Source organism: Gallinula chloropus (genome assembly GCF_964237585.1).
Source record: "Gallinula chloropus genome assembly, chromosome: 18".
Lineage (NCBI taxonomy): Eukaryota > Metazoa > Chordata > Aves > Gruiformes > Rallidae > Gallinula > Gallinula chloropus.
The window spans coordinates 5539787-5552169 of NC_140103.1; the positions used below are offsets into that span (position 1 = coordinate 5539787).

Below are 12383 nucleotides of genomic sequence, written 5' to 3' on the forward strand. Positions count from 1 at the left end.
TTTCTCCTCGGTAATTACACGGCAGCAAACCCAAATGCTATTAGTAATTGCTGGCTCGCTGGTCTTCTCATTTGGAGGAGAGAAATCACTACTGAAGTGGCATCCAGAGAGGAAACACCCAACACCACTCCACCAAGGTTTCCATGTAATCAAATACACAGACTCTTACTGTGCTTCTGCACGGCATAAGTGCCTTGTAACCAAAAAAACACCATTGATCTAAGTAATGAATAGCTCCAGGAAGGATTTTTTGTGTGTGAAGTCTGTGTTTGGCCAGTGGGAACACGGATTAGACACTCCTTTTACCCTCGCTGTGACTCAAAGCGGAAAGGCGCGTTGGTCAACAGTGGATTTTCCAGCCCCCTGTTTATTTGCCTTACCACTGTTGAACGTGGATCTGAGGATAATGTGGGAATGAAAGGTGGCACAGACAATGGGGATGTTTTGACAGGCTTCCAGGGGGATTCTGGGTGGTGCAGAGCTGAACAGCCCCTTTCCCCCCCCACACTGATAAAAAGCTGCATTGAAAAGATGATCAGCAAGGTTTTTGTACAGAGAACATATGGCTTCCAAACCCTATGTAGGCTTCTAAGGCTTTATATAGGGTTGAAGATGACAATGCACATGAAAATAAGCAAGATCCAGGCAATTCCTCAGAAGTCTGAGGATAGGTGACTTTGCAAAAGAAATTTCACACCTAAATTTTCATGGGGTAAAGAGGGAATGCAAATCATCTCCCCTCCCCAAGCCACAAACCTGAATGTCCCTAAAAAAACTGAAGAGGAGGAGAAGGAGTGGGGGGAGGAATAGCTGTCCCATAAGCAGATCGAAAAAGAAACCAAACCATGTTGAGCTGAGGTGCTCCAGCAGCATTTAAATGCCAGGCTCTATTAACAGGCATCGTAGGCAATTTGAAACAGCGCAAAGCAAGAGACAATGTGACAATAAAGCAGCGTTTTAATTAGCAGCGGTTCTTTCCCCAGCCCAAAAGGTTCCTTCTGTGCATTCATATTCCCCGAACAACAAAAGCCTCCTTGTATTTCATAAATCAAAAAACTCATAAAACAAGCCCCTGCAATTGCACATTCCAGATAATGGTCCAGAAATAAATTAGGCAATAAATATCAAATAATATATCCCCATCAGCAGTAAAAATATACTCTTTGGATAATCAGAAGAGAAGATGCCTTCCAGCAGTTCATGCCAGGTACCTCGAAATAGGTAAAACAATAGAGAGCTTTAATAAATCTTTTAACACCTTTGCCACACAAGAATATAGCGATTGTCCTGCGTAATAGCTTCCCTGAGCACAGTATCCATCAGAGTAACAGCACAGCACTGATGCCGTTCATGTCAGAAGCAAGGCTATGGAACAACAGCTGCTTGTCAAGATCCTGTAAGATTTTCCTCCCTTGCAGCTGGATCTCATCCTGCATCCAACATCACCCGCCTGTCACAGCAAAAGACAGACACACACTCTCTGCTCTCCCGTCTACGTGAGATGTGGCACAAACCCAGCCAGGAATTGCCGGGAGGAAGATACCCAAAACCTCAAACAGTTGTCAGCAACACTTCGGGGACTAACTTCACCCCGGTGTGAGATTTTCTGAGTCCCCCTGGAAACACACCAGCCACATCACAAAACCCATGGTTGTTTCAGTAAAGCCAAAAGGAGGAAGGACCATGGGAGTTCTGCACTCCTGGGCGAGGTCTGCGCCCACACCAGGGCAAAACCAGGGTTCCTTACCACGGGGTTCGGTACAAACCCTGGTCCAGGATTGCAATGAGGGAAGCGCACTGCTGGGGATGCAGGGTTCAATCCCTCAGGCTGGTTTATGCAGAGCAGGGATGATGCTTAATGCTGACTTGAACACGCTGTGCTCATTGGGAGCTCACAGAGACAGCACAGCTTTGCCCCAGTCACCCAGTGAGGCAGCTAGAGGAGGACACAGAGTCCCCAGGGCTGCAGCTTTTTCAAACCACTCTTATGAACACATCGATACAATAACAGTGATTTCCTCCAAAAAGAGACATTTTCCATGTTCAGAGGCTTTGTAATTTAAAACAAGGAGTGCGAAAGCTTGATCTCCACTAAGGACACAGCAGAACCAACCCTAGATACACAGGCTAACAGGTGAGCAGGTGCTGAGTGCATAAGTCAAGGGTGTAGGAGCTACTAAGAAAGCCAGAAAAGCCTTTATATTCCCATGCAAAACCAGCAGCATGAGGCTGGAGAACCACCCAGTGCCAGGAGCATCGCTTCTCAGGAGTTAACTCTTACCTTTCCAAAATCCCGCACGTCAAAGAGGTCAAAGGGATCAAAGAGATCGCTGTTTCTTAACCCAAATTTGTCGTGACACACTTTTAGGAAGGTTCGGATGTTCTTCAAACAGAGGAACTGGGGGAAACAAAAAAAGAAAGGGAGAGGGGGTGAAAAAAAGTCAGCAAGACAGGCACAGATTTAAACTTGAGATTTACTGAGTTCAATTCACATGAAAGACCAGTTTACAGGGACTTCGAAACTGGGACTGAGAAGCCATGGCTGGGTTTATTTGTTGTTGCTGAAGATGTCAGGCTGCTGGCGCCCTGTGAGGGCTCCTGTGTTCTCAGCTGCGCACCAGAAACAAAACCCCGGTTTGAAAAACAAGTTTCACATAAGGTAACACTGGAGAAGGGCTGGAAAACTCAAGCCAGGACGTTTCCATTTCAAGGCCAAAGCCAAATATAAATTACAGCTGATGTTCTACAGAAGCCCAGAGTTGAACTTTTAACCATTTCCAGCACAATGCCATTAGGTTCCCTGCAGAAGGGACACATGTTGTATGTCCGGCTGTACGTCCATACACACGTGTGTGTGCACATGTTCCAAATGGGAGATCAGGACAGCAAAAATTGGGATTTATTTTATTTTCGTTTTATTTTTGCCCTGGGGTACAAAATAATTGACAACTTATTCACGTAACATTTGCTCCCTTACCCTCGCCCACCCCCAGATGCTGCAGGCACCACAAACACTAACAGACCCATGAATCATCAGCCAGACACGATCCCAGTAAGCAGCTCCCAGTCCTGAGGCTCGGCTACGGGAACTGCTCCTGACCCAGTTCCGATCCCATTCCCAAAAGCTGGGCATTCCCTAGGACTGTTTCCACAAAGCTCTACTCATCTTTAACCTTATCCCACGCAAAGAGGCTGAAATCTCACCCCTCTAGGAACCACCCTTGGTTATCTAGGTTATGTTCGGTTATTCCACTGCTGGTGGGGCAGCACGAGCTTTATCTTTCAAGACAATCCTGCTGCTGACTGTAGCCATAATTCCTCATTTGTTTGCAAGAGTTGGGGATTTTGAAGCCTGGGGACTCGCATCAACAGTGATGCCTCTCAGCACAAGGGCTGGGATGCTGGTACAGGCTGCACAGAGGTGGTGGGTGCCCCATCCCTGAGAGCATTCAAGGCCAGGTTGGATGGGACCCTGGGCAACCTTGTGTAGCTCCAGGCCTGGAGGTTGGTGGCCCTACCTGTGGCAGGGGGTTGGAACTCTGTGATCCTTGGGGTCCCTTTCCAACCCAGACCAGCCTGTGATTCTATGAGCAGAGTAAAAAATCCACTCTGGTTTTGCAGCTGCATCACCTACGTCTTTCATTAGGACAGACTGACTCTGCTGAGCAAGCCACTTCATCTCGCTTCGCTCCGCAACCTCACGCTATTCCACAAGACACCTTCCATTTATTCCTGCATTTTTAAGCAGTTCTTTTCTTTATTTTTTCCCCTCCCAGCAAATTCCTCCCACATACTTATAATCTTGATGCATTTGCTACATAAACCAACCCTCTACAGGAGTGAATCATCCCCACATGATGAAGAGCTGCGGGATGCAAACCGCCCTTGGTTGGGTTCGCATGGAGTTGGGTCAGTGTGATTTTGTCACACGACATCAGCTCCCGCTCCCCAAGTCCCCATCAAACCAACAGCCACACAAAAACACTGCTCCCAGACTTCACTGAGAGTCCAAAACAATGTAATACGGGTTAATTTCCTGTTAATTAAAAGGATCGAAGTGGAGTCTTTGGGGCCATCGCATCTCCACTGACACGACCACGATGCAGCGTGTCGGTATCGTCACACTTGGGATTATATGTGATGTTGGTGGCGATGGATTAGTAAAACTTCCTCATTAAAAAGAAGCTGGTTTCACCTATACAAAGAACAAAATAACCTCTTACCCTCTCCCCCATCGCAGCCCCCTCACGGCAGAGCTCCCCCAGCACGGGACATTCCCAGCACATCAAAACCTTCTCGTTAGACAAGCAAACGCCGGAGGCAGAAACTGAAAACAATCCTGTTTTTCTAGGGCATTCCTCTAGCCGACACAAACACCGCCGTAAATACAATCTGTCTAGACTGAGAGGGTTTTTTGGAATCGCTTTACAACCCCCTCTTGCTGATAGTGGCTATTTCATAACTTTATCTGCCGGGTCTCTGTAAGAATTTACACCCTGGGCAAACCGGCTGCCTGCACTGGGAGGGGGTGTGGGGGGGTTTCTGTTGTGCTGCCATCCCTTCAATTTCAATTTCCTAGCACGTGTTTATTTTCAATCTTTTGAAGCCTCCTAGTTTTGAAAGTTGATGACATGGGCTAAAGCTGGGATTCCACACTGCAAGAGGCAAGCCTCCTCCACAAAGCTGCCCCCCTGCTTTCTGCTCCCCACCTCCCGCTCATCCCCACGCTGGGGCAGCAGCAGAGGGTGATGAGCTTGGGAACAGCAGACTTGGACAGTGCTGATGCTCAGCCACACAGAAGGCACCCGATGGATGTGAAACCCCAAATGCTCTGCATGCTGCCTCTGTGGAGGGAATTCCTGGAAACCTCAAAGCTCCCACAACCTCGTTTCTCAAGGATAGCAAAGGTACTTCACGCCCAAGGAAATTAATGCCTCCTCTTGACAGCATTTCTAACAGGGAGCAATCTCCTGGCTCCACAACAGAGCTGAGCTACTCCCCATTCCACCTGGCACTGGTGGGGAAGGCCAGGGCCATCCACATTGCCCAACATCAGCCACATTCAACTGCCCGTGCTCATCCCATACAAATCCAGAAGGCAAGGTGCCCGCAGCTGCACGTGGCCCTTGCCACAGCTCCCAGTGACACCTACAAAAAGCCACCTGGCACCACCACCACACAGATGAGCATCCAGGAAGAATTCAATCACTTATTACTGAGCAGGCGTGATGTAAAACACACTAAACCAGCACAGCAGCACCACAGTCCCACTCCACCAGCCAGGAGCTGGCAGCAGAGCAAGGCCACCACATCACCCATGAGGAAAGCCACAGCTTGGGATGATAATTGGAGGTAGGTCACTCCACTCCTCATGTGCAAGTCGGGGTGGGTACAACCCACATGCAGGTGGTGTTTGGGGCACAGTTTACTCCTGCACCGTCTCCATCTCACTGATGAGGACAGTGTCTTGCTGTGGTTTTGCTCATGGGCATTTCAAGGCTGCTTTGCTGCTGATGGAAGATCACAAATTGTTGGCTTGATAGTGTTACCCAACAGCCACACATTAGAATTAGCTACAACTGAATATGAGCTGTGCCGAGGCTGTTTTATTTACCAGTCAATCACACCTTGGACGAGTAAACATTCCACAGGAGAAAGAGAGAGAAGGAGAAATCAATGTTCTCCGTGAGACTCGTTCACCACCTGCCAGGCCCAAAATCAATGGTGTCATTTATACCCTTCAACCAAGACCAGCACTGAAGCAGAACCCTACGATCTCCTTCAGTACAAGGGCCAGCGGAAGCCCAAGCACTGCACATCTTGAGCCCTGCCAGCACCCTCCTTTGCATCCAAATCCACTTCGGTACCCACCAGCCATCACTTCTGGGGATAGATACCACCAGCAACCAGGATGTGTGTTCTGGAAAACACACCCCAGAGACCACAGCATCTTCCACAGATAGCAGCATGTCCCACCATACTATCAGCCAGGCTCCAAAAGCATCAACAGCACAAAGCCTTGGCATGGGCAGAGCTCCCCAGGCGAAGCCAAGCCTATCCACTGCACTTTGGAGCAGGAAGCTCTTAAAGCCAGAGTGAGGAAGGGACAGGGATGGGACTGCGTCACCAGAAGTGAGAAAGTCACCCGATATAACAAAACATCTTGAAGTCTGCCACTGAGACAAGAAAAGCCTGTGGTCAGCTCTGACCTCAACTCTGAGGCCTGAGAGAAGCCCAGCACTACAGAGGGGCAGCAGCGACAGCCCAGCTCCTGCCATCAGCAGGGCAGAAGAAGAGCCCCACCACCAGCGCTCGCCCAGTTTCCCAACAGCATCGCTTATTTTTCAACACTCCACAGTGCTGTAGGGGGAACAGACCGCTCTCAGCACTGTCCAGCCTGCCCCAGCCCTGCAGAAACACGCTCTGCAAAGCATGGTGGCTGTGGTTTCGGCAGCTGCGCCTCAGCCACGCTGGTGCACGCAGGGTGCCAAGCAGCCCCCAGCTCCGGGACATGCTGGCAACTCCGCAGTAGTTTCTGGGATGTTCCTTTTTAGAAAGGGTGCTAATGCCTTTATTTGCTTTATCAGATTCAGTGAGTTTAGAGGCGCCTTGGATAATCTCTGCGTGCAGGAAGAGTATCACTGCCGAGTGCTCAGCGCAACTCAAACTTGCCCTGTGACTCCACAGAGACACTGGAGAAGCTTTCGGTGGGGACTGAGAAAGGGACAATTTGATACTCGGGATAACCCTGCTTTGCACAGGGACATTCACTGGGTGCTTGGCAAGGACGTGCCCAGCCACCCAAAGCTCCGTTCCTGCATCCCCAGAGAGGCCCAGCATGGGAAGGGCAGGTCAGTTGTTTCTGCAGTTGGGAGCAGGGAGAGAATGGTGCACAGCAGCTCAGCACCTCCATCCTCCTCCCCCCCGTTATAGTTACTACCACCCCTCCCTGTGGTCCCTGTATGACTGGGTGCCCGTGGCACCTGCACTGACTAGACAGCAGCCATCTCAGATGCAAATTCATCAGAAGAGACGCAGCTACTTGAGCACACTGAGGTTCGGTTGGAAACCATGCCCAGCCTTGGCAGAGCTGACGGCTGGCTGGAAAGCCACGAGTGTTCCTGCTTTGCTTTGAGCAGCTTTGCTCAAGGGAGGTGGCACAGAGGCAGACAAAAAGCCGGTGAATGCAGCAGCGTTTGCTCAGCAACCAAACCAAGGTGGGGTCTGGAGGATGCTCACGTGGGGTTTGGAGCAGACCCTGGTCTCCGCATTTGGGATGGCGCAAGGGAGGGAGGCGTAAGGCTTGGGAGTCTCCGAGAGACATTCAGTAATAAAACATGGGGAAAGGAAGGAAAGGGGGCACCTGTTTTGTCTGGTGGGGCAGGATCATGCAACAGCTCACAGCTTTTTGGGAAGAGCCTTTTGCAGTGGCAGCGGCTGCCAGCGGCTGGGGTCAGCGCTCCGAGGGGGAGCAGGGCTTCACACAATAGCACGCCCTGAACCACGGCCAAAGCCGTGGGCTTGAAACGGGTCCTGCAGCATGCAAGGAATGCCACAGCTCTGCGCTTGAGATAACCCACTGGTGAATGACGACAGTAACTTTCTTTAGTGTTTCCTGACTGTGATGTCAGATTTCCTTCCATCTCATGGCCAGCAAGCACCAGACAGCAAAGAAGTCAGTCCCGGACAGGGAGCTGTGAGCATCTGTTTGTCAAAGCTTTTGCAAACGGAGAAGGGAGGGTCTCTCATTGAGGAGGCACATCATTTGCAACCATCACCTGGGAAATGAGTACCCCATGGTGTAAACCTCCTGAGAAAGCCGAAGGATGCCTCTCCAGCGCATCTCTCCTCTCCTCTCCTCTCCCTGTGCTACTCTGACATTGCAAAGGGGCATCAAAACTCCCTTTGCTTGCTCCAAAGTCAAGAGCGGGGAGAAAGTCCAAAAGCATCCAAGTATCCAGCAGGAACTTCAGAGCTGCAGCCGACATCCCTCAGCATTTAAAGCTGCACAAATCACGACCTTCCACCTCATCTCCCTAAACAGCTCTGCCCAATCTAGCTCAGCTCCACATCAAGGTGTTAACAGGAGAGATTTGGGAGCAGTAGGAAGAGTCCAAAGCACAAGCAGAGCTCGTGTCACCCTCTACCAGCAGCACCAAACCTTTGTTCCCTCTCATGCTTCACACTCGTGGGAGGGACTTGCACAGAAACATTTCCCTTCCCATCCACATTCGGATTCAAGTCACAGCTCATCAATTACTTTAGACAGACAGATTAAATTTCGGGTTGTTGGACACCAGATTTATCTATTGAGAAGTGGAGAATGAAATTATTTCTCAAACAATTCAGTGCTATTATTGCCCCCCATTTCAAAGACCTTCCTATCACAGAGCGCTCACGGGCTGGACAAATTCCACTTAGCGAGACTGATTAATGAGCCCGAAACACTGATGAGTGCTGACCTCCCCCTGGCTTCTCCTTCTCCTCACATCCTCCCAGGAGCAAGGATCAGCTCTGGGAGAGAACCTGAGGGAAAGCACCCATTTATTTCAGCACCTGAGGGAAAGCAAACCTGCAGCAAGCAAAATGAGAAGCATCGACCGGAGCTCGGAGGGGCTGCAAACCTCCCCCACAAAGTCGCCAGGAGATTCTACATTGCCCAGATGAAGCAGGACATGGAGCCAGGCTGGGGGAGTGGGGGCTGCCCAGCAGCAAGCCCAGCACCGCAGTATACCGGGCAGGCTGCCGAGCCCCGCTCTGGTTCCTGCTGGTCCTGCTCACCATCACTCTCACACGGGTCAAGCAGATGAAGAGGTCCCAGCTACCTCACATCCCATCACGAGGTGTGGGCTCTCAAGGGGAGGAAGTATCTCAGATAACAGCACTACACTCCTCAGCTGGAAGCTGGAATACGTATAAAACCATAACAGATTATACAAAATACCATCATGGGGGGAGGTCCAGGAACAACCCATTAAACCACACTCAAGGCACGCACCCCAGCCCCAGAGGAATGGTTTTTAGCAGGTCACAGCTCACACAGCCAATAACCAGAGCCCCCAGGCTTCCTCCAGAACCCCAACTACTGAAATGCGGCGGGGACCAGAGACAAACACCTCCGAGGTGGCAGACGTTAAGAGGACACGGGGAGAGCGAGAGACTGAGAATAAGGTCAAATGATTAGATGCAAATTAGCCAGAGATGCAGAAGGAACACTCAGCGACACCCTGAAGATGGATAGGACACAATCAGGTCTCCGCTTCCTCGGCTTGCAGGAGCCCAGCATCAGCCCCCCAAGGCTGCTGTCCTATGGCCAAGCCCAGGAAACTACCCTAGGAAAAGTTTTGCTGACCCTGAACATCTCTCCCCAAGGACTGCCAGGCTCGCTTCCTCCATGACACACGCTCCCTTCAGGGAAAGAAATGGAAAAAGAAAAAAAAAAAAACCCAAAAAATTCAACCCAAAGTGTGGATAAAGCCACCATCAGGCAGCTGATGTGTCCGAGAAGATACTGCGGGGCTGGAGGAGGGACAAGCACCAAGTGACATCGCCCAGTTTGGAGGAGGGAAAAGTCACAGGAAAGCCTAGATCTTTGCATCCTCTGAGGCAGTTTGACACACACACACACCGCCCCCCAAAAAGCTTAAAAACCTGGGGCTGAACCCTGCCTGAACCTCCCAGCACGGCAGGAGAGGTTCCTTAAAGCCAGTGCGATGAGCCAGCTGACCCCACATCGTGTGGCAGGCAGCCCCGCCGGGAGCGCTTGGCTCGGCAGAGAAGAGCCACTCGGCGTCTCTCCGTCCGTCCCACCGCTGGACGGTCACCCGGCGGCACTCAGGGGCTTTAAATGAGCGGAAGGAAGCTGCAACTTCCCAAAGAACCTGGAGGAGCTGCAGCTGATGACAGTACTTCCCTCCTTTGTGGAGCCCTCTGAAGCCTGCAAACGTAGGGGCTCTGCTGAGAAAGCAGGACTTGTTAAGGGAAGGGCTTTAATTGCAATGTCTGGCAGTGGTTTATCTAAGAAGCTTACAGTGTACGAAGTTCTCTGCTCACACACCTAAGGTCTGGACAGCCCAGAGCTTTTGCCAAACCACCCAAAACCCAGCTGGGTCCAAATCCCAACTGTGGGTTTGGGGTTTACGTAACCAAAAGCCTTTCCGCCAAAGTTTGAGAAAACCCTAATCAACCCCCCTGCATTGCATCAGGCTGCTGACTGCCCTTCAGAGATTTATCTTTTAGCATGTCTCTAGGAGCTCTGCAGGACCGCTCCCAGGAAAAACAAGAGCTTCCTGCAAGATCAGGAGAGCACAAGCCTCCCTGAAGACCTCAGTCTTCACCAGCTTCACCAGCACCAGAGATAGAATGCCAGGTTTCCCTGATGGAGGACACCACCACTTTGAAACACGTGTCATCTTGCTGTTACAAAAGGAGTGTGGGACAAGCAACACTCCCTTTCCCTTTGCTACCCACCCCAACAGCGACGCCTTTCAGGAGCCAGATGGAGAATGCAAGCTCCCAGACTACAAGAAAGAAGAGCAAGTGGGTAGTGGGGACACCAACACACCCCTAATGACCCCAGGCAACCTTGAGCTGAAAGATACAATTTGGGGATTGCACAAAGGTATCTGCTGATGTGAAACTCCCTCCTTTGGATGCTCTCCGGCTCCACTGATCTTCCCAGACAGCAGCAGAGTGCCGCATCCTCGGCAGCGCTGTGATGGTGCCTGGGAGAGACCAGTGTTACATCCCCATATCTCTTGGACAGGAACAAACTCTAACAGCCCAGCAGACAGAGCTGGACCATGCACCAGCTCCTCCAGACACCCTCCCCATACCATACAAATCGAGATTTTAACAAAAAGAAACTGCAGCATCACCACTGCACTTGAGAGGAGAGACCCAGCCCGAGGGGGCTTGAAGCTCGTCAGTATCACAGGCAAATGGAAAGGGGTTTCTTTCCAACTTTCCCATGCAATCCGGGGTTAGAGCCTCTGACTCCAGCTCCCCAATCTGGGCTGTCTCTGCGGTATACTTATCATCAGACTGCCAAACCCAGGCTTGGCTTTAGCAAGCAACAAGATCTGAAACAACACAAAGCTTAGGAGCTGGAGAGCTTGGAAGGATTGCTCAATCTGCCCACATCTGGCACCCTTACTGGAGAGTCCCCTTCCAAGCTCGTTAAATCCAGCGTTTTCCTCCTCTCACTGGAAGACATGTTGCTCTGTCAGGGGAGCTCAGTTAGGAAAGGGAGGGGGAAAGACAAGACATCTTGGGCTTTATTATTGACATGAAGCCCTCAACTCATGTTCGCCTCACCGGGACTCACACTTCATCACTCGTAGAACATGGCCATAGGTAAAAGATGGGATATGTGAGAAAGAATTTCCCATTATAGCTGGTTGAGAAATGGGATACCTTCCCACGCACTGCGCTTTCAGCAATGAAGACTCAAAACATTTTGGCCAACCCCAATGCTTTAAGACAGGGCTTGACCTGAACCACGACAATCAAATTATAAACACAGAATTCAGCTGCTGCTAAAGAAAATGAGTCATTGTGTAACCCTATATAGCATTACACTGCGATGATATGCTTACAGAGATCTCTCCAAGCGGTCATTGTTCTCCTGCTCCCCAGGCTGGCGCGGGGAATCGGACCGTGATGAACTTTTGACAGGACAGGGATGAGAACAGCTACGCTACGTCTCCAAGATGAGTAAATAGCAGCCAAATCAGGAAATCAAGCCCCATCATGTCAGGTATTGGGGCCAGACCCCAGAGAGGAAGCTCCAGGCAGCAACCCACAAGCCTGGGCTAGTTCAGAAAGTTCACAGAATTTGTTTTTCTCTTGAAAACGGAGCTGCCCTACAAGCTGCTTGTCTCAGTGACAAGACAAGCTCTGACACTTCGGAGGCAAAAGTGAACCATAGGGTGGAACGTGAGGGAGATGCCTGAGATAGCTGACTAAAACTGCCAGAAGAGGCTATTATTAAATAATAAAGCATGTACACTGAATTAAAGACCTTTATATCAATTTTCTGAGTCCCATAAAAACACCCGTTGATACCTCCGGTGCCACAAGCCATCACCGTTGGACAGAGGCACAACCTCATTTCAGGTCACACACCAGTCTCACCACAAACACCAGTACACTTCTCTTTCTTTTTTAAAGCATCCCAAGAAGTCTTATTTCAGAATTTCTGCCATCAGATCTATAGCATGTATCTGCCAACACCCAAGAGACTTCCCTGGCAAAGGCTGACGTGGATGCCACCGAGTTATTCACGCGTCGCAGGTACACGCTATTTTTCTCCATCTAGTCATGATTCTGGGTGACCCACTTCCAATTAGACTCACTTCACTTTGAGAAAGCCTTGGAAATTA

The 12383-nt window shown here is 50.4% G+C and overlaps 1 protein-coding gene across 2 annotated transcripts in view; it reads right to left on the reverse strand.

The window, feature by feature from the left end:
• VAV2 (vav guanine nucleotide exchange factor 2) overlaps positions 1-12383 on the reverse strand; it is a gene marked incomplete at its 5' end in the record, with an annotated part of 143342 nt that overhangs the window by 108313 nt on the left and 22646 nt on the right. For both annotated transcript variants that reach the window (XM_084272322.1, XM_084272323.1), the window contains one exon: positions 2282-2398. In XM_084272322.1, coding sequence (XP_084128448.1) covers positions 2282-2398 — 117 coding nt within the window. The remainder of the gene's footprint in view (positions 1-2281; positions 2399-12383) is intronic.